Source organism: Xiphophorus couchianus, chromosome 5 (assembly GCF_001444195.1).
Source record: "Xiphophorus couchianus chromosome 5, X_couchianus-1.0, whole genome shotgun sequence".
NCBI lineage: Eukaryota > Metazoa > Chordata > Actinopteri > Cyprinodontiformes > Poeciliidae > Xiphophorus > Xiphophorus couchianus.
In genome coordinates this window covers 21,380,449-21,407,099 of record NC_040232.1, presented here as the reverse complement: position 1 = coordinate 21,407,099, position 26,651 = coordinate 21,380,449, and the positions used below count along the sequence as shown (strand labels likewise).

At 40.0% G+C, this 26,651-nt stretch overlaps 1 protein-coding gene across 5 annotated transcripts in view; it reads right to left on the bottom strand.

Annotated features, from left to right (window-relative positions):
• The window catches only part of cdk14 (cyclin dependent kinase 14), a 156,328-nt gene that overhangs the window by 58,462 nt on the left and 71,215 nt on the right, over window positions 1-26,651 (bottom strand). For all 5 annotated transcript variants that reach the window (XM_028016631.1, XM_028016630.1, XM_028016629.1 and 2 more), the window contains 3 exons: window positions 21,949-22,069; window positions 16,383-16,476; window positions 2,836-2,899 (listed from right to left, as the gene is read on the bottom strand). In XM_028016631.1, coding sequence (XP_027872432.1) covers window positions 2,836-2,899; window positions 16,383-16,476; window positions 21,949-22,069 — 279 coding nt within the window. The remainder of the gene's footprint in view (window positions 1-2,835; window positions 2,900-16,382; window positions 16,477-21,948; window positions 22,070-26,651) is intronic.

Here is a 26,651-nt window from a genome sequence, read left to right as displayed (position 1 = left end):
GGAGTAATGCGATACGTCACATTACACACCGCAAATACGAGTGGTAAACATGAACAATTTAGCCTTGAAGTTGATTTTTGAGAATTTTGAATCGATTCAGAATTCCCAAGACTAGAAACTGTGATTCTTTAAAGATTTTTTTTCTGCACCTCTATTTATTATAACTCACCTCCCTGCAGAAAGTAGTTCCAGACTAATAATGTTGTAAAGTTTATGTAGAGAAAATAAAACCCAGAAATATTCAGTTACTACAATAACTACAGACAGTCTTGAATGATTGGAAAGTAGTAGGAGAAAGCAGCAGAGTGAGTAAAAGTGGTCCGTTTGACTTCCAGCAGGGTGACCAAAATCTTTCCAAACAGTCCACAGATTATGCTACACAATATGTAAAAAACAAGTTTTTTTCTCACTTTTATTCACTATTCAATTTTTTGGACTCTTGTTCAGCATAAATGTTGCTTCATACCTGCTGATTTTAGCTGGTCTGAGTTCTGTGGTGCAACATTTTGTTATTAGGGTAATATATTATGACTTTGTTTATCTGATGTTCATGTCATAATAATTGTGATGACATTTTTCATCACAATCTCATCTTTTGATTATAGGAAAAATATGCACTATTTTATATTAATCACACATAAACTTTTATTTCATCTCCACAGTTCAGTCACAGTTCTGAGGGGTTTTGCAGCAATGTTTTCCGCAGCAGGGCTACTGGAGGGTCCCCTCCCTTTTTCTTGTGAACAGATTAAATGTATGGGATTGAATTTTTTTCATTTGTTTTCTCATCTTCCCCTCCAACTTTCTGAGGATTAACAGGAAGCCACTGAATGAGAAATATGAGTTTTGACTGATGGTAGCTTTGATGGTCTAACACACCTGTGGTCCACCTAACTGCTTCCAAGCCAACGCTGTCACCATAGAGACAGGAAGTGAGCTCACATTAGCATGGGCTGTGTGTGCATGTTGGTCCCTAATTGGCCACTGGAGATTGGAGTCTGGGTCACAGTGTACCTTGGGGATGGCTGCTTGCCCGCCACCCTCACCTCTTTTTATCTGTTCCTGTCTGCCTCTCCTCTCCTGGATCAGCTGACACTAATCTGCAATCGGCCCATAAAAAGTCCTAATGAGCTCCCAGAAGGCATGGCTACCAGCTGGAAGAGCCGGCCTGCTGCAGCTGCTGCTGCTACAATAAAGGAGAACAGTCAGTGTCCCATGGTGTTCTCTCATCCCTCTCTTTACTTTCAACACCTGCTTCATCCATGCGGGGTGGTGTAAGGGCTGCTCCCCGTCTCCGCCAATCAGTTGGGTGGATAGATCGTCAGTCCATCACAGGGTCGGCTTCTTTTTCAAATTCTTTCTTAAAGAATAGCAGCATTCAGGGTAATTCAAAGTGTTTCACAGGAAGAAGAAAGGAGCAGAGACAGGACATAAAACAGCTCGAGCATTATGGCGTACAGGAAAAAAAAGCTAAGATTTTATGTCTTTCAAATTTCAGCAAATAAAAAAACAGAGGACACATGAAGGCATTCTGTATTAATCTTTGGGCCTTGGTAGGTTAGCTGCAGAAAACAGTCCTGATGATGTTTTCAATCCTGATTTAAAGAAGTCAATAGTTTCTGCAGATGTCAAGTTTTCATGCAGCAAAAACACTAAACGATTCTTCATCTCAACAGGCAGGAGGTCTGATGAGCAGTGGGATGTACATGGTCTGCACCTGACCAGCAACTATTTTCTTCAAACAGGGTGACAGTGCAGTGATTAAAGAACTGGTGGAATAGAACGTTAACTCAGCAGGTCTTCATGCTTTTTGTTATTTTTTGCATGGTTGTTGAAATCGTTCAAATCAGCAATCAGACTTCTGTGAACGGTTTAACCTGGGATGTTACAGTCTGTTTACAGCGCTCTTTTTACACAAGAAAAGTCGGTTGCTATGATTAATCAATTAAAAGACTGGTTGACTATTATTTCAATAATTGATTCTTCATGATTAAACTGATTAATTGTTCTAGCCCTAGACTAACACACACTGGCCTCAAATAGCCAGAAGGAAAGTTTATTTATTTATTTAATTGTCATTTATTTGTCCTTCAATGTATGCCACTTTCATTCCTGACTCCAATGTTCTTTAAAATGATATTTTTAACTTTTTTAAATGTCTTTGGGTTTCCAGAATAAGATGGTGAGATTGTCTTAAGAGGTGCCAGGCTGGAGATTACCCCCAAAGATGCCAGACAGAGTGAAAACAGTGTGGACAGCGCCCTCATTCATTGGTCCTTATCTCTTATATATCGATGGCACCATGAAGGGCCCAGCTTCCTGGAGGTGATCCTAATAATGATGAACAGGTCTTTAGTAAGTTTGACAACTACCATAAAATATGTGCAGCTCTGAAGTGTGTTTACACATTGCCAGGGATGAATGACCTCATCAAAGTCTTCTTTTCTAAAACCAGGGAAAGTTTACAGCATCAGTTCCAAACTATTTAGAATCCAATGGAGAACATTCCAGACATTTTTGCAACTAAATATTCTAGAGTCTAATGTGAAGTCATCTGTCAGAAAGATGAAGATCGGCTTACATCGAATCTTCAATGTCGTCAACGTTGAGTGATAAAGGCCTGCTTCACTGCTCATCTGGATTAGATTAACTTTCTGTCTGGTTTCATCTAAAATGATGGATTGTATTTTGTTATGTTAAGTTTCTAAGTTTATTTAATGAAGGATAATTAGTGTTTTGTTTGAGATATAAACTGGAGTTTTAGAAGGACAGCTCCAGTTTACAGCCATGACCCATAACAGCTCCAGCACAGCTTCAAGAGAAGAAATGTCCCACCTGTTTTAAAGTGAGGCAGGGAGTTAACGCCAGGCCATGTTTCCTCAGACGGAGTTCCAAGAACCTGACAGAGACATGAACAGAGAAGAAGTCAGCACAAGAAAATAAAACATCTTCATCACTAAATACTTTCTAAGTGGTTTATATCCCTGAACTTGCTCACATTTTGTAATAAACTGCAGGAAAGTTATGCATAGAGTGGATGGAAAGGAAAATAATTAATGGTTTATACCGTTCTAACGTATCTCTGGCTGTTTGTACACAGACTCAGGTTTTGGATTTAATTCTATCCATTCAAAAACTGAAAATCACAGGTAAATGTTGTATGTGGCTTCTAAAGCCAGCTTGTTGCACTGGATTTTATTTAAGAGTGTCAGAATAAAGGAAGTTAAATACAAATGAAAGACACACTTTTCAGATTTTCATTTGAATTGGAAATTAAAATCCGTCAATCGTCTTCAGTCTTATTCACAATTACAAACTATTTTGTGTTGGTGAGTCATAAGTTTCAGTTAAGCACATTAAGCTTTGTGACAACATGTGAAAAAAGCTCTGACAGCAAGAGAATTCCTATAATATGTATTATGAAGAGTAAACAAAAACATACTGTATCTTTGCTTGTGAACTACAGTATCTATAACAGTTTTCATAAATCTCAGAGTGAAATTCTATGTTGCTGATAATATGTCATATGTACGTACAATGGATACAAAATGGGTTTTCTATCATAAAATGTATGTGGATGTTAATCCGTCTAATTTCAATGGTGGTAATCAATGACAAGATTTATAAAAAAGTGTTGTGTTGTTCGTAGAATAGTCCTGATTGCTGAAACTTTTATAGGCGACTCAGGCTGAGTTCTCACGCACACAGCCTGGGTTTATGATGAGAAAGCACAGAGCAGCGGACATGCCTTAGACATGATCCATCACAGCTTAGCAGCATAATAGTTTCCAGATTGCCTGCATGTCTCTGATCAGCAGCACACGCCACACAGCAGAGATTTAAGCAGCTTACTAAGAACACGACCTATGCAGAGATTGGATGAAAGTGTGTTTGTGGGAGCCATCTGTTTCAGGCGGGTGTGTAGGAACAGCTGAGAGACAAAAACAGGAGAAAAACCAAAAGAGGCAGTGTGAGATTTGTTCTATGCACAGAAAATATGGCTCTGCTTAGAGTCTGACCTGATTGGACTCATTTTCATTTTTTCATTTGTCAATGTATTATACATTAAGGGGTCAAAAATATTTTCTCTGAAAAGACACAACAAAAGGCAATGGTTTGATGCAACCTAGACGGTTGATGCAATAATAACAATCACCCACCAGAGGGCAGTGTGAACTCACAAAACACTTCCTAAAATATGGCCCAAGTCGTTTATGGTCAAAAGTGATGCAGGCAAAAAAAAAAAAAGAAGAAAAACCTGTTGTTTGCCTTTTGGCAAAAAATAACTTGCACCATTGTTTTAGGAAGGTGACGATATGAGATGAAGTCAGCATCGCCAAGAATAAAACTTTTAAGGAAGGTTTTTTTAAATTATTTTGTTTGTTTTATTTTGGTTTTTTTTTTATAGAAAACACACTAAGATGATCTCAGGGGAGGAAAGAGTGAGTGAATAAAACATCTTGAGGATGGATGGACGGATCTGTTAGACAGAATCGAAACAAGAAGCTTTGGATCCAACCCAGAACTTCAGCAGAGCTCTGGGTCTGTAAATGCAGGTCCACGGATGATGAGCCCAAAGTTGAAGCCCTAGCAGCATTATGTACTGTGTTCATTGAGCAAAGTTGAACTTGAACAAGTACAAAGGTTCTGCAAACAAATCAAGAACATTGTCAGAGTTTCAGAGTTGAAGAAGCTCCTGATTTGAGTCCACTGGTCACTCTGTTTCTGGGCAGACAGAGACAAAGTGACCATTCCATTCTGCCTGGAACAAGAACATGCCCCGGTGAAAACATGTGCAGAGCCGGTTTGGATGATTTCAAGGATCAATTTACAGTTTTTAATTTGTTTGGCTTTTTTGTTATTTGTATAGGTAGATTTTCTGAAACAGATGAAACTGCTAGAGTGAGTTGGGGGTTCAGTGTGGAATGTGAGTGGATCTTTGGTTGACAGAGCTCAGCCTCTTCTGCATTATTGATGCAGCACTTTGGTGACCTTTAAAGTGATGGGAGGGTGGTAGTGGGTGGAGGGCATGGCGGTGAATGTTCAAGATTTTATAATGATGGAGATGAGGAGCAGCATCAGCAGAGCTCAGGATCGGCTGAGTTACAGGGAGGAAAACAGACCTAAAGATCAGCCTTTTAACTGGCTCCCTTTCGGAGGAACCTGCACTGTGAATACTAGCTCAACTGAAACAAACACTGACAAATGTAACTTTATGTAACCTATACACTCACAATTACAAAGAGTATTCAAAGTTACATTTACAATTCCTATGATATGTTATAAACAACTCCTATGGAAGAGGATTAGGACCATCTGAAATATTAGAACATGTCAAAGAAAACAAGGTAGAACATATTTATAAATGGGGAAATAATATTTCTTAGCACTATACACTGGTTCCACTGGTGTTTTGAAAGTGACTTGTGTTTCTGGCTTAGGCAATCTTCCCTGTCTGCATCCTTGAAGGAAAGAAAATGTCAATGTTTCTCCAGGCCAGTGAGCTCCAGGCCAAGCACATTCAGGATAAAGGATGTAATGAAAGCCAATGATCAGGGAGCCGGGAGGAATGTACTCATCCAGGAACATGAGCCAGCATTGGGACAGGGCATGTCGAGATGGAGATGGCTTGTTTTACTGAGGAATTCATGTGAGGTCACAGGGCATGACCCTGAGCTCTACACACACATTCTGCTGCACACATACCAGCCCTCCACTTCCATCACACACCCAGGATAGGTTATAGACCACCCAGCCAGGCGTGTCTGACCTTCACTCTGGGACCCCCAATTATATTTCTGTTGGCAGAGAGGGAATGAAGACGTTGTAGCAGTGCGGCTGGCGACTGCGCTGAAAGCAGGTCAGAAGGACAGCTGACAAACTGATAGGAGGTGTGTGAATGTGTGGACTGAATCTGGCTCATGGACTGCGTCCTGCCTCCAGTTTTATGACCACAGGATTCATTTCCCATAACACCGAATCAAAAATCATTCTTTATGAGAATGCTTGGAAAGGTTTGAAATTCCATCAAACTGTATTCCCAACAGCAGGAAGCGTTCCTTCACATGAAGATCATCACATTCTCATCCTCGGCATCCATTACAAGGCTAGTTGAATATGTAATGGTAATAAACAATATGTGTGTTTAACAGCCACATTAACCACAGGAAATGCATTCTTTGCCTTCATTATTCCGGTAGAACATGTGGGTTTGTTTGGTAATTTAATCATGGATGTTGGAGAGTCACCATCTCTGACTCTGATGTGACGTTTTTAAATCAAATGATCCCCTCTGATAATTTGGATTGCTCATGTGCATTCATGTTGGCAGACAGAAGCTTCATGATGATCCAATGTGAAATCAATTGATCAGAAAATTCACTTTTATGCATTTATATAAATCATTTGATTTGTTGATTTGGTTAATCTAGAATTACTTATAAAATATTATAAGATCAAAGCTTGAGCTACTGTAGTTGGATAACATGGACATCTCTCTATTTCAAAGGAGATATATTTTTTATTTTATAAAAATTATTGATAATTTGATCATTATTTCCTCAGATTAGTGGCTGTTGTGTTTGTTTAGGTTAATACACTGATAACAGAAGTCTTGATTTTTATTTTTATTTTTTTAAGTTAACTTCTTCTTACTATTTCTACCAAACAAAAAAAGCTTTTAAAACATTATATATATATATATATATATATATATATATATATATATATATACTTTATATATACTGTATATAAATCTCTAAATCAGCAATTATTATGGAGGAGATTGTGATTGACCTGTTTAAGACCCAAAAATGAAACATTTAGCACTTGGACTGGACTCGGTCCCACCTGTACCACAAACATTGCTCTGAACTCTAACCACTGGCTCAGGAACAGCTTCCCTTTGATCCATAACAGCTTCTATGCCTCATGCTAACAGAAACTGGACCGCATCTCTGCAAACAGACTTCACTGTTATCAGAACTGTTGTAGTTTTTTGTTAATATCACCAGATCTACTCACACTAAGCAGCAGTTCTGTTTCTGTAGATACTGAACGTTTTCTGGGTTTTTCCGGTTGGAATCGAACCTTCCTCAGATATCAGCTCTTTAATCCCAACATAAGCCGACCCTCTGAGCCTGGCCCAGCTGCATCCCACTCCACCTTATCCATATTCTCTAACACTAAGTCCTATAGCTGACACCATGTCTCAGCTTCTCTGGTCCAAAAGTAATCTCCAACTCTCTTATTGGGGTCACCCCTGGGGGGTCGTGGGTCAAACCAATCAGAACCACAGCCAACTGGATCAGCTGTATCCCACTGTGACTGGGTGGAGTGTGTTCTGTAAGCCCTAATGCAGGAGACACAACCACAGTGGCTGACTGTTGGTGAAATGATGCTACACACATACACACACGCCTACACACACTTCTCTGTGGACAGCTATGGGCGCCATGCAGTGCCTTTATGAGCTGTGATGAAGTCCTTCATGGCTTTTCTGAACTGCATCTTGTAGAAAATATTCTACCTGAAGTATGTTCTCTCTCTCCAAGAAGCTCAGATATGGTTATGATTTATACTTTTTCATATTCCTTCACCACAACAGACTGGAACAAAGCTGAGCTGATTGATCTATATTTCTACCCTCATCTAGGGTCATGATCAAAAAAATGAGAACTGCTGATACAAGCAGCTGAAATCTGTTTTCTCTGCAGAGTGTCTGCCTCTCCCTTAGAGAAGGATCAGAAGCTTGATCATCTGGAGCGGCTCAGAGTAGAGCCACTGGTCCTTCATGAGGAGAGAAGCTGACTGAGGTAACTCAGGCCTCTGGTTATGATGCCTCCTGGATGCATCCCTGGTCAGGTATTCTGGGCTAGTCTAGTGCAAACCAGATCTCAGCTACTAAGAAACAATTGCTTCCTGGAGCCATGGATCTGATTTGCTATATCGCTGACGTTTGCTGTGTCATATGTAATGCGCCAGCTATGCTATGAAGCTAACCGGAAATTAAGTGCACTGCAAACAACCATCAGCCACTGTGAAGAGAGACATGCCGAACCAAATTACATGTTCGCCAGGAAAAACATGTCTTAGGCATTCCCCTTACTTCAACTTTACTTTCTCAATATTTAGAAGGTGGCCAACACAAACTGAAAGGCATCATTCACTTCTTATTGCCAAGCTACAACAGGCAGACTACAATTCTAAATCCAAATCCTCAGTGTCACAAATACAACAGTTTGATGTGAGCACTGTTTCCAGCCAAGCTGTTTACTGTGGGACACCAAATACACACCTATAAAAATGTACCTTTGTGCAGACATATCCGAGGTACATTTACTTTGAGATTGCATTAAGTCTGCCTTGAGAACAAGTGGACAGCTGCGGGATGAAGTGTGTGTGTTTGAGGGTTGGTGTGACTGTAGTTGTTCTTCTCAACATCAGGCCAGAGTTGGCCCAGGCCCTTGTTCTACGCCTTGCTCCATCCAGTGGGTCTGGCCCGCTGTTGGCAAACAATTGCTTCCTGAAGGTGTAGATTCTGTTGAAGTTTGAAATTTACCCGAAGGCTAACATCTGGCTGCAAGGTAAGCAATACGCCAGTTTGATAATACCATGGAAAGTATGGCCACAACATCTTTGCCAGCAGTCTTAAAGATTCTTCTTGGTCTGATTTTAACTGCTCAATATTAGGAAGCATGGCCAACAAGGACTGAATGACTTCCTTCACTTCTCCACTGTCATTACCAAAATTACAGGCAGATGCAATTCTAAAACAGAGCAGAAAATCTACATCAGTTGTTCACAACTAGTCCTTCTGTTCACTGATTGGTCCGGTTGAAACTGCACTGGAGAAATCCTAGTCAGAAAGTCCAGATGGAGGAGTGAAGGGAGATGAGAATTGAATGGAATAGCGTTGGAAGGCGATGGCCAGAATACCTCGACCTTAACGGGTCGCATGTTCCGAGATACTCTCCCTGCTGGCTGACTGAGCTTGATACCCCAAAACACCTGCAGATGACAGTTGCTTAAAAGGTTGAATTCAAACACAAATCAGTTTTAAAGCCTTACTTTCACAAGGCACTTAACAAATGTTATGGAGAATTGATATTTTAACATCTTATACTGTAGTTACTGAGAGTACAGGTTATATCTACTTCAGTCCAACAAAATATAATGTTTTCTATTATGGATTTTTAATGATCAAAACCATAACAGCACATATAATGATTGTAACCCTTATGTAGTGTGAATGAAGCTAGAGCTATTGGAATGCAGAGACAGTGTTTACACATTAATCATGGCACAGAAATAATAATAAAACTAAAGCGTTTTATAAATAACTTGAAAACAACTTAATTGCAGTAATGCCTCACTTTTATTAATTACCTTAAGTGGAATATTATGATCACACACAGTCAAAATCTCACAGTAAATCGATGTTATGGACAAACGTGAGCTATCACGCCGTCCACGGCTGTCAGCGCTCATACTTCACCAGAATCTGCTTCATCTAATACAAGGAGGCATGTTATTGTCTTTGCAGCACAAACACACACACACACCCCAACACCAACCACACACACTTCTCAACTTGACAGGTTATTTCCTGCAGATAGACCTGTCCATATTCATGTATACCTTCCACTGGGTGGAATCTTTAGTGTGCTGACAGCTGGTTAACCGACTCCAATCAGCCTGGCCTCATGCACCTATGCCTTAATTCACACAGACATGCGTGTTGTGTGGGGGCGTGGGCGTGTGTGTGAGAGGTAGAGGTATGGAGGGACACAAAGCCTTGATAACATCCATCCAAACACAGATTCTGCCATAAAGTGCAGCTATTCCATTACATACTGTAGGGTAGACTGAGACAGTGGGGATATATAAAAAGATGCCTATATGTCATGCTTCATATGACGCACACATGTGGTCATGAATGAATACTGATCAGCTCAGAAAATGGCTCCAACTCAACACTGTCAAGGTTAGGGACCCTGCAGAGATTTGGGATTACAGTGAAATAAGCATTTCTAAGGGAACACAGAAGCTATTTCTTCCTTTGTGTATCAGACTAAAGGAATCCTTTCAGGATTTATTAGTGGCCATTAAAACAGGTTTAATTGCTGTATGCAGCACTGGATGTTAGTGTAAATTCAGTTGACACTTTTATTTCACCAAGATCCTATTAAAAAGCTGAAAAACAAAATCAGCACATCTAAAATTCAGATGTCAAGCTAAAACTGCCAGACAGAGTTAATTAACCTGCAGCAACAGGAAGAAAGTGTAATGTTGCTGTAATTAACACATACAGCCAGAGAGTGAGAGGGGGGAAATGACTTTATCTGTAGGATCAGGACAAGACTGAAGAATCAGCAACAATTATAGCAAAAATATTAAATAATACTTTACAGCAATAATCTCTCTACTGGCTACCAGGATTACATTGACTTGCAAAGGTACTCACACACCTTCAACTTGTATTACAAGCACAAACCTTACCTTACTTTATTGCAAAGGTCATGTTCCAACACAAAGACGCACTGTGGCATTTTCCTTCAGTTGGTGATTATGCTGCTTTAGCTGGTCGGTCACATGAAGTTTGATGACATTTCACTTTTATGCACCTTTCAGTATTTCAAGGGACTATTCTTGCATGCCATTTCAAGTGTGTTTAGAAAAAGCATGGATATAACTCTAAACTCAGTCTCTAGCTGAGTTTCCATCAGTGTTTTTTCACATTGAAAAAGGTTTATGTAAATGGGAAGATTCAAAATACGGTAACTTACTCTTTCTTAAAGGTCTTTTTTTTAATCAAACCAAGTGTCAAGACAATGTACAATACTGAAAGTGTCATGAAACGGTGTGATGAAGGTGGTGAGGCAAACACTGTAGACCCAGGTTGAGATGATTGATGGTTGTTTTAATGATAAAGAAACATCAAACAGTCCAAAACAAGTCCAAAAACACAGGCAGCACGACTGAGCAGAAGCCAGGGCTCAACCCCGGTAACAACTGATTTTACGACTGGACAACACGAAGGACTGAGCGCACATTAGACAAGGACCCGACAAAGACACAGACACACAGGTGACACTAAATACACAGGAGGGTAATCAGGGAATGAGAAACACCTGGGAGCAATCAAAGGGAGGCCAGGACAACACGGAGACTCAGGGACACAGAAAACTCTAAATAAATACACAGAAAAACACAGAACATGACAGAAAGAATGAGAATTTTGACATTTAATTTTTTCCCTAAACATAAAGTAAATCACTGGCAGCCAGCTGCCTATTTAAACAGAGAACTACAAAATAAATAAATTAAATACAATCAAAACACACACACACGTACCCCCCCCCCCCCCCCCTCACACACACACACGCCCACCCCTGCACACACAAAGGGTCAAACAGTGGAGGGGCGTGGGGTGGATTTGTGGTGAAATAGTCAGTAGTAGGCAATAGTTTGCAAGCTCCACTTTCTGTTTATTACAGCCATACAGAACGTCAACCTCTGATGAAATTACGATTTGCCTTGTTGATTCGATTCCAGTAGATGGAAACACACTTAATTCCCATTTTCATTTTTATAAGTTAGCTGAAAATTTGCATGACAGCTGGATGGAAGCATAGCTTATGCCATGAAACACCTGCAGTGATAACTCACAAACACAAAGGTGAAGGTCAATTTAGTTTGAGGAAAACGCAAACACCACAGCACTATGACACACAGATGGAACTTTAAATTGCTCCATGTCCCTCATGGCCCATGGTACCCCTCCACTGAGCAGAGGCAAACACAACATCCCAAACCACTGAAGGTTTCGGCCACCTTTGACACTCCAGCTTCCTGTCCTGGGCATCCGGAGCAATGTGCCGACTCAGCTCCTGGCAGCATGCCTCTTAAACTCTGATTGAAACTGACCTTTCCCTCCCTCTTATCAAACAACGTGGCCTTTCCAATGCCTCTGCCTGACAGCCTGGCAGTCGACACGCTGAGCTGCAGAGAGCAGTGGGAAGGATGGATGTAAATGCCAACATTAGGACAACTGTGATGGCTAAGCAGCTTTTTCAGGGCCGGAGACCTCGGCTCCATCTTCAGCTTAACACTTGAAGCAAAGATGGTGATTTAGAAGAGAAGCAAAAAAGAGCCTGTCAAGTCAGAGGAATATAATGATTTGATGTACATTAGAATAGAGTGGTAGAAGAAAGCAGCAGCAATATCAAAGAGCTTTGCATTGATGTTTATTGGTTTTAGAAATACTCTTTAGTTTTCTTTTTTAGAGTTACAGACACTCGAAGTATCAGTAACATTTTCTAGACCTATTTTCCTTTTTTTTCTGTTGGAAACTAAATGCTTTTTGTTATACCACTTTCCACAAACATCAACTTCCAATAGAGGAAAATGGATCCATTCTTATATTTTTATTGCAAATGTTTTGTTTTTCTTTATTTTAAAACCTAAAATCAGAAGATTTTACCTGACCTTTTGAAAAAAAAGGTCAGATAACACTTTGGCTCTAATCAAGTCTTATTTAGCTGGTGCTGAGGGGAAAAAAAGGCTCTTTAGATTGTAAAGTTTGCAGAGCCCTAGGCTAGCCTGTAGGGGTCCCTTCCTGTGGCCCTTGAGGAGGCCCTTGGGAGGCTCGCTGCTCTTGTTGAGAAATATGGCCACACTACTGTAATCAGGGCCTAGAGATGCTCCATCCTCCATGAAGTGGAAGCAGATGTGTTGGAGCCAGCTGACTGCTGTCTGTTCACTGAAGGACTCTTCTTAACTTCAGCCTCCACTCTGCCAGATTCAAGATCCTTATGTTCTGTGAATCAACAGACCGTTAGATTGTAAATGAGCCTCTACTCGTTTACAATCAGCATGTTGAACATTGGCAGACTTGCATGGTTCACCATCTTTTCCATCATTACAGGGTGGAGTTCCAGCCAGCCTTGGATGCCACCCATCAGTCAAGCCTCCAGTTCTCTAGTCCTCTAGTCCTCCACCTGCCAGCTGGCCATGACCCCTGATCCCTGGCCACCAACATCCAGCTTTGTCTGTGGCCTTTTGTTGCTCACTGGCTTCTACTGACCAATGTCAGGAAGCTTTACATAAGAGGTACTAAAAACAGCTTTGGTGACTCATCAAAGAGATCTGTCTGTAAGATCAAGTAGGTTTGGTGACTACTTGTCAGCTCTTGAGACAAGTTTGTTTTAAAAGTCTAAATCTATACAGCAGCATCCTGTAGTTGGACCCAGAGACGTCTATGTTATCCTGGGATTAGGAAAAATCCTCCAGTTGAAGGCAAACAGCAGTTAGGAAGCCAGCAAGACAAAATCTTAGGAATGATCCTATAATTCTATACCTAGAAATTTCTATTGAAGGCCTTTTGGCTGCCATCTTAGCCATAAGCCTGGTGGTTAGATGGTTAAAACAGCAGCAGATAAAAAGTGAGGAGACAAAGATTTTCTTCTGCTTTGACTCATTTAGTCTCTGCTAAAACAACAAACTTTAATGTCATGGATATTTATATATAAATATATATATATATATATATATATATATATATATATATATATATATATATATATATATATATATATATTTAAAAATTGCTTACAGTCTATCCATCCATCCATTCTTCCATCCATCCATTGTCTGTGGCTACAGAAGATGGATGGATGTTTTTAACATGCAACATTACTTAATGTGTTTTCCTTGATGAAATAAATTGAAATTGAATTGAATTTTGGCCCCTCCTTATTTCTTGTAGTGAGATGTTTTCTGTCTGGCATGCTGTTAGGTTTACACCAACCTTTCCTGATAACCTTTCCTCAACCTTATCCACTGTTGAGGTTCTCTGGAGTCTCAAACCATTAGAAATGAGTCTACAACACTTTCCAGACTAATATAAGTCAGTGACTTTTTCTGGTCCTTAAGTGGACTTCATATTGTTGGAGACATTCCTATTAAATGTCTTATTGATTCAACAACCCTGGCAGCATTAAGACTTTGAAGTGGTTAGGGAAATTACATTGAGCTTTGGAAAAAAGACGGTTAATCAAACTTAATAAATGATTCACTATGCATGTGATTACGTTTTCACATAGAGCCAGGTTTGTTTGGATAGTGTTTTTCCCTTATTACAGTAAATGAAATCATCATTTGAAAGCATTGCTCTGTGTTTACTCTGATATCAGTCTGATGGTTTGAGAATCGGCCTTCAGCTTCTTTGCATGACAAACCTTAAAAACTGCTGAAACACTGAGTTACTTTAAATAAAGACTAAAAAGCTACTGGTTATTTATTATATTATTATTATTATTATTATTATTATTATTATTATTATTATTATTTAAAGCCCTTTGAACTGCTATGTTGCTGAAATTTATTATACAAATAAACTGAATAGGTTGAAAAATGTAACAGAGATAAAAAGGGAAAAATATGAGAATATAAGAAAGGGGATGAATATTTCTCCACACCAGTGCAGCAGGAAATGACCGTTTGTTTGGTTTGAGCCAGTTGTCTTTCAGCTGCCTCCTCCACTCCCCACTCCTCCATGCCCTCTGCCAGTGCCAAAAATGAAAAACCAAAGTAGAAAGCGGTGTGCAGCTGAGCCTCATCAGTCTGGCCAGCAACCATCCCCTCCCATCTCAGAGGGTCTTTGTGTCTAAGAGCCTGGTCGAACCGGGGGTTGGGGGTGTCTAGGGCCCCCTTTCCTCCCTCTGGCATAAAAAACAATCAATAAGAAGCATTTTTCTCCATCTCCCTCTGCCACCAGCTTTGGGAGAGACCCTGTCTTCCTTCACCTTCACCCCAGAGCCAACCAGTCTTCCATGCCTGTCTGTAGCCTTCAGCCCAGAGGCCAAACTGCAGCCAGCAGACTCTGTCTTGGCTCTAGACAATCTCCCTTGTTGAACCCATTTCATACTCTCATCTCTGTAATTTTTGACATTAATTATTCAGGCCCTTCCAGCCAACAGACATAAATCCATTATGTCTGCCGCAATTAAGAGGCTCGGGGTGAAATTAGAAGGGAGGATGGCAGATCTGCATGTTAAAAGGATTTATGAGAGCCCATGTCACTTTAAATATTCATACTATCTATCTTATGCAGAGAAAGACACAAGTTTTCTGTAAAGGCACATAAAGGTATGTATCTATTGTTTATGATATAAGTCCTGTATCAGTGTTCAGGCCAGTAGGGTCACTATTCTGGTTCCAGATTTTAATTTATTGCTGGTCTTGTGTTCACAGGAATGTGTTGCTCCTACCAGTGACACTATGAACTCCTTACCACTGGAGGCGCTAGACGAAAACAAGCTGGAGAAGCACAGATACACACACACAATATTTGGATGGAGGAAAACACAGATCAGTAGCTACTAGAACTCAAGATTTAAAAATTGCTGTTAGTAAACTTGACTGAGCAAAGAAGAGAGGGTAAAAATAGCAGTTAAGCTGTGCAGTGATGGTAGAGACAAAACAAACCAGCGGCTCTAGAAACTGTTACCTCAGCGGGATCAACACAAATGCATGCTACAGTTTACTAAGAAATATCTGAAAAACATCACATTCTTCTTCTACTTTGTGTTGCTATATGACAAAGTCTTCACTGTCCTAAACAACAAGCTGTTTGTCTCTAGTTACCATGTGAACATCTGTTGTCCAAAACTCACAAGAACTATTCATGTTTAGTAGTCAGCAGCTTTACAGTAAAATACAGGTGAACTTGATGATGAAGTTATTTGTCAAAGGTGAGGACTCATCTAATCACAAGAGGCTTCATATATGTGGGACTGCTAGCTGAAGCCACTTCCAGGACTCCTCATGCTGTGGTGAGTCCAGACAGAGCATTCACCTTTTCAGTGTCTCTGTAAGTTCCATGGCAGTGGCACCAGCCTGCCATACAAAGGGCTCTCTCTCTCTGGGTTGTAATTTGTAGAAATTCAGCCTAGTTCACATGATGAATGCTGATGTCAATTCAACATTTGGAAGTGAATGTCTTCAATCACTTCCTCAGACTACAATTCTAAACCAGTGCAGAAAATCAATGTCACCATTCACAACTTCTATTTCAGTTTACTAATTGGCCCTGTATTAGTTCTACCGGTGAAATCGAGTTCAATGGAACATTTAAGGGAGATGAAAATCGCATGGAATTCTGTATGTAAAAGCCACATATCTTCACGTAGTAAACAGAAAGGCAGGTGTAAGGATAAATTGTGTCATAAAGCTGCTTGAAATAAATGAACAGAGTCTGTATGAGATGTAGTGACAGGAGGCTGACCGAGGTTTTTGCAGTGGTTGAACAGAATCATTGTGACATACAATATGATGTTCATTAGGAACGTCTTATCTGTTCATCAACATCAGAAACTCACCAGGAATATCCTCTCCAGCTGGTCCTGGATGTCCTTCATTCCAGGAAAGGCAGCCACTCCCTGAATCATCTCGATGAAAATGCAGCCCACCCCCCTGAAACAGAGCAGGACTAGATCAGTGGAGCTCCGCTGAAGCCTTTACATTGTTCAACATAAACCTGGGCTCTTCGTTTCCTTAAAGCGCATTAAGTTTACATGATTTTAACTCCAACAGCCAGACAGAGGGGTGCTGATTTTCCTTCTCTATAACCTTTTGGTTGGAAATCCTGAGAAATCAAGCCAAGTGGAAGGAAGAAAGAACGACTCACTGTGTGCAGTCAGAGCTCATTTATCAAAGCGTTGTGGGTTTTTCTGACAGATTCACTTTCTGCATCAGTGAACAGCAGCCATCAGAGCAAAGAGACAGGAATATTACCAGTATTTCTTCCCTTCAAACTTTTCATTCAGACTGTTGAATGGAAGCAGACGGCTTCATCTCCATGCAGCTCTGACCCCCAGCATCCACTATTTCCGCTGGCTCAGGTGGAGAGAGGTCAGCTCAAGGACAAGGGCTTTTTTTCAGGCTCTGCCTTGTTCTATTATAAGGTTTTTGGGGCCATTATGAAGCATTATGGTTAAAACTGAAATGTTGTTTAGTAAATATGTTGACTACTGTGACGTGTTCTGATTGGTATCAATGACTGGAGTCAAGTCTCTTTTTGTTTTTTTCTCTTTCTACAGGTTTAGAGGCAGACTTCTAGAGTCTTGATTTCTCTTATTTTTCTTGCTTTCTTTTCCGTCTCTGTGTCCATTACTTTTGCAATAAGTCCTAACGTAATGAGCTTATTTACTGTAGCCCAAATCAATTTGTAATTGCTTTGGGCTTATTTCATAGCAAAGGCTGTAGCACTCCACTTGAAAAAGTCAATCTGTTTAGCCTCACCTTGACACACAACAACAATTGTGAGAGTCACCCTGCCAGACAGAATACGCTGGAAAAAAAAAAGTAAAGAAAAAGTCTTCTTTATCAAATGAACATCCTCAGAAGATTAGGTGCAGTAAATCCGGGGCTATTTGTTCACAGAGAGCTGATCCTGCCTGAAGTCTGTCAGAGTGATGTTGATCTCCACAGCAGAGTGAAGGGATTCAATCTGCTTAATTTCAGTCATTTAATCATGTTTTAAGCAAGACATGGATAACTTCACGTACAGTAAGATCAGACTGTTCCATCCAATCATCATGGATGTGACTGCCAGGTGGATTTTAGGCTTTTAAAGAATTATTTGAATTTAATAAGTGCTTTTGGAAACCACATGCTCTTTGGAGCCATGGATCATCATTATTCTGGATGAATATTCTAACAGTAATTCTAGGCACAGTTGGTGAAGTCCATTAAAGATATTACATGTGTCTCTTTTCCTCTACCTCTTCTCCTTACAGGGTCACAGAGGAGATGGTGACCAAAGATGGGAGATGGGCTACACCTGGACCAGTCTATCAAATGACACCTGGAACCTTCTGCCCTCCATTATGAAAAGATTTAGGCAAATGTACAGCTAAGCTCAAAAGAGTTTATACCCTGATTTTTATTCAATCAGGAAGTTTTTTCTTCCAGGTAGAGGGTGAAAAAGATCTCTCTGAAAATATTATATAACACAACAGATCTCTTTTAAAGCATCTGTTTTTGTTTAGATTTTAAGATTAAATGGCATGTAAAACATGATTTACACCCTTTCTAATAACAAATGGGAAAATATTTATTGGCATTGTAGCAATCAGATCCTTGATATAATTGTTGAGCAGCTTTTTTCACGGCTCTGATATTTTGGTGATTTATCTTCAATGATGAGCTCCAAGCCTTTCAGGTTAGAAGGCCTCTTTGTCATCAACCTAATCTTCAACCTTTAGCTCCTTCCACTGGTTCTCTATCAAATTCAAGTCAGGATGTTAGTATTACCTCCAGTCAGGATAAACATGATGGTTAAATAAAACAGTACTAAATATGCCAGGAGTGTTAATAATTTTGGGCTTGTGTATGGTTATGACTCCGTGTCACTTAAAAATCTGCAATAAATTCAAATTTGGAGACCCAAATCTTGTGTATAAAATACATTGTACTTATGGGTTGCATTATTATTGCATCTTACAAAACCAGTGATTAAAAATATCCTTAAAAATTAAAGTTAGTTTTTAAGGATTATGGATATGATGAGTTTCATACCACAACTTTGAGACAGAATCTTGCTAAACACAGTTTCCTTCACAGAGGAAACTCTGTGAAGGTGTTTTACAGCAATAAACCTGTGATTCTGTCAGACCAGACACAAGCATTAGTCTTTAGCTTAAAGATACTTAATGTGATGATCTTACAGCACACTGTACAGAAACAATGTTGGAAATAACTGAGGTAGATTATTTTTTATTATTATTCTTGCCGTTCACTTATTTACCAAAACTCGGAGATGTCCTCTGGTGCAAACCTGAGCCTTTAAATGTGCTCAACACATACCAGATCAAAGTGTTGACTCTGACTGGAAGTGAAATTTGCAGCTCAGTGAAGTGCTGATGAAGGCAAAAATAGAACAGTTCCTCAATCTTCCTCCTCCATCACATTTGTCTTCCTCACAGCCTGTAACCCTGCAGTCGAAAAGATGGATGCTTCTCACCACAGGAAGACAGATCTGTGTAACCTTTAGCAGTCCTGCAAAGGATGCTTCCTCATGGCAGCTGCTTTCTGAAGTGGCAGAACAGGGTGAGTGGAAGCGTGTCACAGGGTGATTCTGGGCGGACCGGAACGACACCCTGTGGAATCGGCCCATCCCTGAAGGAGACAAGGAGTCACTGCCCACCCAGTCCTACAGCTCTGCTCTGTAATGAGGAAGCATTCACTGAAGCCAGGTCTGCAGGGATTTCCCTCTGTCCTCACAAACTGTCACCAACGCTTCAGTAACCCAGACCAGGTTCACACCAGTGCAAATCATTTTCTGTGGTAGTTTAACTCTCAGATATGTTTTTTTTTTCATTCTTAAACTTTTCATAAAAGACTCCTACTAAAATCCTGGTTTAGTGTTGAAGCATCTGGGGAACTTTGAGACGACTTTGTAGAGGAAGTTTTTCCTTTTTACTTGAAGATAATTCACAGGGAAGACCAAAACACATCTCTTCGTTTACTCCCTTGTTGTTGTTGCAGCAGCTTGTAAAGACCTCAAGCTGGTGACAAACAGAACATCAGACCAAAGAACCAAACTGCCTACATTAGAAGGGCTCTGGGGCACAAATGATATTTACTTTTATTCAAGTAAAGAAAGCAAAACATCAACATAAAGACGGCCATTTTACCCATCATTCTGAAATCTAATCTATTTTTCCCTCTGGAGATGTGAGGGTCCGCCTGCAGCATGAAAGCAGCTGAGACCCCCACATGACCGCCGGCTGTATTTCTGTCATTAAACAGCAAACAGTCGCCTCTCAGTAAGCCCTTTGCTAATCTTCAGCTGCTTCTCATGTCTGAAGTGCTTTGCCTGTTTGTAAGTGTTCTGCGGTGAGCTGTGTCCCTGCTTCCTTTAGGACCCAATGTAGAAATCTGCTGAAGAAAGCAATCAAGTTCAAACAGCAGAGAGCCACAAAGAAAGAGACAATATGAGACATTCTCTTTCATCGGTGTCCAGAAATTGATTATTTCCCTCCTGTCTTAATAATAATAATAATAATAATAATAATAATAATAATAATAATAATAATAATAATAATACATTTTATTTCAAAGGCGCCTTTCTGGCACTCAAGGACACCGTACAAAGAGCAAAAGTAACAGAAAGTGCTTCAATGTGGGAAGAGTTTCTTTAAATTCAGGACATTTTAAGGCTTTTATATTAGATACATGAAGACTTTTAAGGATACGCAAACACCCTAAGATTCGACTGCATCTCATTCACATTGTAAGGCCATATTATCTTAAACATCACCACAAATTCTCCTGTTAACCTCGACTCATGCTTGGAAAAAATCTGCAGATCCCTCATCTGATCTGGTGTGGTTATCCTCCTTCTAACTGCATTTCAGTCCAACTTTTGTCTTTCTTCTAAACTCTAAATGGTTTCCAGTATCAAAAAGTTCTCTGTAAAATATCGGCGTTGGTTATCAGACATGTTGTATGGGCCTCATCCAGCTGAGTCACTGTTAACTCAGATCAATGAAGGTTTTAGTGTCTGTGATGTGTGTGTGTGTGTTATTCTGAAGCTGCTGAAAAAATCCCATAGTGATGCTGAAGGATCTACAAGAAAGGCAAAGTCAGCTGAATCCAGTCTAATGCTTTGTGTACCGATGGCATCTCATCTTTTACTGAACTTTTGTTCAGGAAGTCTAAAGAACATCAGCAAAAACAATTCAATTCTCTCAGGTATTGTGAAGGAAAAAAAAAAACCTCTAGTTCCTGTTAAAGTCCTGGCTGAAAAACTGCTCAGCTTCATTTCAACTCTTAGCTTCCCAACAAGGAAAATGTATAAACCATGATGAATTTATCTTCAATCCAAAATAATTTAGGCAAACTGAAGATAGGTTGAAACAAATGAAGGGCTGCTATGAGTTCTGCTGATGTACAGGTGTAACTGAGCAAACATTAACAATATAGGCAGTCAAGGAAAAACAAAAAGACATGCTACAAAAAATATGCAAAAAAATAAACCAAAAAGAAAAAAAAAAAATCTTTGCTGAACAATTACCTCCAGGCATAGAGTCTGCGCACATGTAGAAACAAAGGATCTGATCTGAGCTGCAGTCACAGCTCTGCTCTGCAGAACTCTGTCTCCTGTTTGTTCTGGCAGGATGGTCCACTCCTGTCCCCCAGTGCTTTGTGAGGCAGGCCAAGGGACTTTTATGTACTTTATGTATTGTTGTGGGAACTCATATGATCGGTATTTGGGTCCAATGAAAACTACCATGTACGAGAGCCAGGATCATAATTTACACATAATAACAATGCCAGATATGAACAGCTTGGATCACTTAGAAGATGTCAGAAAACATGAAATATACATCTTCACTTTAAACACATCTTAATCCTTAATCCTTCTCCATGATGTCATTCACAACTGTTCTTAAGACTGAGACATACTGTAGTTTTTATGTTGAGCTCAGCAGGAGATCACTTCCACCCGGTTTTTTGCTAATTGCTGCTGCCGCTAGTCTGGAGGAGCTGAGGGAGCTAGGGGAAGGGATCCTGGTGAAGTGTGTGTGTAGAGTAGTAGCCTTAACTACACTTACCTCAACTCTATTTGGCGTATATCCATAAATTTTCCACAAATTTTGAAAGTAAAAGATAGATTTTTTTTCAGAAACAGTTGAAACCTGTAATCCATGGGGTTGATTTCAGAAATCTACAAAAGGTTAAACTTATAGTCCTACAGTTGGTGTAGCGTTTACAGCACACATAAAGTAAAGAGCAGGTAGAGATAAATGGATTTCAGTTGTCTTATAATTAATTGTGTTTTTCAAGATCCCCAAAGAAAGTTATTCTAGCTCCATGTCTCTACTTCAATAAATCAAGACTAAATGAGATGAAAAAAGGCAGAAGGCAGCCAGTACCCACCACATGTCCAAGCAGGTGGAGTAGTCGGTGGATCCCAGCAGGACATCTGGAGGCCGGTACCACAGGGTCACCACCTCATTGGAGTAGGTGTGACTGGGGACTGACTTGGCCCTGGCAAGGCCTGAGAGGGGACAGGAAGCACAAACACAACAAAAACATTTCATTTAGTCTGAATCATTGGCATTTACAGTTTGCCTGGTACAGATTTTGAACCATTGTTTAGTCTGTGTAATTCTGAAACATTGAGCTCAGCACCTGATTGAAGTCTTACTACAAAGTCTTCTGAGAGACATGTCTTTAGACTGATTTTTGCATAATCAACTGAAACAAAACTAAAGTTACCGTTTCGGTGGAGATAGAGATTTAAGACCTCTGAAGTTCCAGTAAAACACAGAGAAACAAATAGCAGCCAGATAAACCCAAAGGACACATAAAACTCTTGTTTCCATGCAAATATGATGGTTACTAGGGATTTGTAGACCAACCCTACAGCAGGTGTAGAGTTTGTTCAATCTAAGGTTCGTCCATGGTGATTCCATGGCTAGCCCTGCTTGTCTTACGTGAATCTTTAATGTTTCTCAGGGGTTTTATTACATTCACCAGATTCCTACTCTTCTAGCATTTATCAGTTTGGTGACAGAAACCCAGTTAATGGTAGAGCAAAGTGCAAACGCAGTGAGCTTTAATGAGGCTGATGGCATTACCCCTTTGTCTCTTCCCAAGAGGTAGAAGGGCTTAATTAAAGCATTTAGCTTTGTAAAAAAAAGAAGAAAAAAAAAAACTTCCTGCCCTGCAGCAAGTCCCCTGTGAAAGGCAGGAAAAAGGGCAGAGGGGGAGAATAAATGATAGGGGGAAGAAGGTATTTAACATTTCCTTGTGTCAGAACACCCACAGGAGATGGGAGTTTCAGCCGACAGTCATTACCCACCACTGTAATTTCCACACACTGATCTAACAGAGAATGGAGGGCATCAGACCACTCATGGTGAGAGGCTATCATCTCCACCATGTGTGTATGCGTGTGGGGGGGTGTGCGCGCGTGTGTGTGACAACTTCATGAAGGCGGTTATAGTGGTTGGAGGTTGGCATGCTTTTGTAGCTTATGCAGCTGTTGTTTGGTGGAGAAACAAAGCGTGTGTGGAAAGTCAGGATGAAGGAACACCAAGCCATCCAGCTTCCCACTGTTCCCAGCACGCCTGTCAACACTTCCAGCAGAACTATATGCTGCTGGGGCCCAGTAGGTGCCACACACTGGTGCTGCTCCGAGGGCTTCAGGTTGAACACTGCGTTGGTCTCTGTATCTGTGTAATGACTCTCATCCATCGGCTGGCAGCAAAGCTTTGTTTTTAATTATCTAATATGTCTCTGTTTTATTTCTCAGAGATAATTTCCTCCACGACTTTGATTATATATCACATCTTTTAATCAGCTATTTTCCACATTCACTTTATTCTGCTCAGTGATGTTGGGATGATGGAAGCCAGTCCATCTTTATCTGTTTCCAAAGGTAACAGACACACATCAGGCAATAATCCAGGAGTTCCCCAACTGATAGCAAAGCCAGCTAGGTTGTATAGGATTAGCAATCAGTGACAGGTTGAAAACCAAGCTCATCGACCCTGTATTCTAAAACTTAAGCTGATAAGCTGAAGGTAATGAATAGATAGATGGATGGAATAGCTTAACTGTAAGCTGAAATGCTAATTTCCATCATATGAGTATGCTTTAGCTAATATATGGAGTCAGTAGAGACAAAGAGTCAGGCTCTTGGCTACAGCAAAGATTTGAAGGAAAAAGTGACTAAAATGCTTGTGGTGAACCAAATACAGCTAATGACACAACAAGCATCTGCAATCAGCAAGATTGAACATGAAATTAGTGACGGAGCTGGTTCTCTGCCATCGCTGACCAAAAGCAAGTTTGTTTTCCACCCACAGACACTTTAAATGCAGCCAAAATTTCTTAGATCACCGTGTTCAGCACTCACTGGAAAATATCTCATTTGCTCAAAAGCCTAACTCCCTGAGCACACACAAAACTGGCAACATAAGTTACCACTCTCTAGCATAAGAACATGTGGTTCACCTTGGGCACATCTAGGTGGGTATGTTACAGCAGATATAATGGCAACAGAAAAGACAAATGGATTCAACCTTCCCCCTCTAAGCCCCCTGTGTCCCATCACAAAGAGGACACTACTTCAAAGGTCTGACCTTTGGATTCAAACACACTCAGACCTTCAACCACCTTCACTCGGAGCGCTTCTCCAGCTAACCTCCTTCCTGTGCAGGTAGCAGTCCAAAGGAAGGTCACATGTTAATTATACATCACTATCTTACACTCTCTTACGGGTTCAACAAAAATACAGTGTCGAGGGTGGGAGGGAGGATGACAAGGTAGACAAGGTGAAGAAGGATAGTGTAGAAAAATAAAAAGGGCTGCTTCCCTCTTTGTTTCATCATTTTGATATGGTTAGGTTGTGAAGAAGTCCTGATAAAAAAGATTCCTGAAGATGTGCCCAATTTCATGTATTTCCAACAGATCATATTGTTGGAGAATTTGTAAAATACGTCTTATTAACAGACTGACCATTTTGTGTTTGACTGGACTGAGTGTCCAGTCGTAGCAAAATCATTGTGGCCCTTCACTTCCACTTTATTGATGTTTGCGGATGCGCATGTATGCACAGCTCTACAGGCTTCCTTTAGTCTCTGATTCTGTTACTTCTGCAATTTTATTATTTGTTTTAACACATCTAATCTAAAAACACTGAAATATGGCTGCTGTCAGCCACTGAAGAGAATTAGAATACACTAAAACCTTAAAATACATGCATTTATTTATTTATTTATTCTTTTCTAATTAAAGAACACATGTAAAACTGGGTTTCACCAAAGTGTTGAAATAAGTATGAATGAGTCCAATATGATAATGTTCTGGACTGAGCTCTTTTGGTCTGTTGGGTTTCAGCTCTTGAAGTGGTGAACTGGATGGAATGTATGTGTGATTGGACTGAATTGACGTTTTTTTAATAAAGTGCCTTGAGATGAGGTGTTGTGAACTGGAACTATGTAAATAAACTGAAATGTGCTGAATTAACCAAAAAAATGAGTAAAATTGAGTAGATCAACTTTATAATCAGTCTATTCAATTTTAATTGATTTTTTCATGGAATATTGATCACTATTTGTATGTGTATTTGCTTGATGATTGTGATGACGGCATTTGACAAAATGTAATGTTTATTGCTCGTTCCATAATTGGTAAAGTAAGTTTTATCTGAGATGTAAAGTACTTTGAACTGCTTTGTTACTGAAAATGTGCTTCACAAATAAACTTAAACTTGACTTAACATACAAGAGCTATTAAAGTAAGTAAGCCAGTGAAACCAGTATGAAGGTCATCAAAACAATTAAAAGAGTCTAAGTAACTAACTATGGTAGTCAACCAGGCAGAAGCCCTAATGTGACTTAAGAAGGTTTTCAACTTAGTAATCAAAATTTCATAGTTAAAGGAATCGTAGGCAGCAATGTTGCTGGGTGAATTAATGGTGGAAATATTATTATTCTATAAATCAGGGAGGGCACAAAAACAACATTTCTGGTCGATTTTCAGGTGGAAGGTTTGAGGTCACTCCTGCTCTGACCTGATGGGGGCAGTATACTCTTACTCTGATTTATAACAAAAACAACGTTTAAAGGTGACACCTTTTTTTGTTCCAGTGCTAATCTTTTTACACAGATCCCTTTGTTCAGTGAAGCAGTTTGATTAAAAACAACAGTTATTTGTGACATTTTTGATCTGACAAAGAAGCTTTTTAAATCAATTAGAAATTAGAATCCCAGTGTCTGTGTTTTGTGGCATCCCTGTCCTTAACATGCCGAGTATAAAGCAGCTCAAGTAACTGATCCAAAATAATGCACATATCTACATAAACATGTTAATAAATTGGGAATACACCACCTGCCATCGTCAAAGCTCATTTGCCAACATAAAGCAGACTGTAACCCTCTCTGCATGAGGATACAGTAGTCTGTAATGAGTCAGCTCAGTAATTACCAACCACGTACATCTCAGCTGCTCATTTCAGTTTATTTCCAAGTTTGGACCAAACCACACACAGATCAGCAGCATTTCTTAACCTAATGGACTTCAAAATGACCATCTGCATGTGTGTTCAGACCCAGTGGTGCTGCTGCTGGTGCAGTGAGGCACTGGGCCGAACGTCACACCGGGGAGATTCAAACAGTCCGACCCGGATGCCTGGGACATTCCTCCAGCTCCATTGTTACATTGCTTCCCTCCTCACACATCATTATCCCAGCAGCTGTTACGCCACAGAAACTCCCCACTATAACACACACACACACACACACACACACACACACACGCACACACACACATCAGTGTAGCTACAGTAGCTCTCCTACACAGGAGAAACTAGAGTTAAGCTTAGAGATTTTTGAATGTCAGCTGAGTGTGAAACAGCTGTGTATACCTGCTCTTCTGAAGAACAGAACGATGTGAATAAATTGGACATTAATCGATAATTTTGATGATGAAATAACGTTCAGTGACGGCTTTAACATTTCAACTTTAATTTATAGAAAACACAAATTAAACTGAACTATTCAGGTAATGTAAAATGTATACAACAAAGTAATATATTTAGGTTGTTAGTGCTTTTTTCAAACAAACACTGA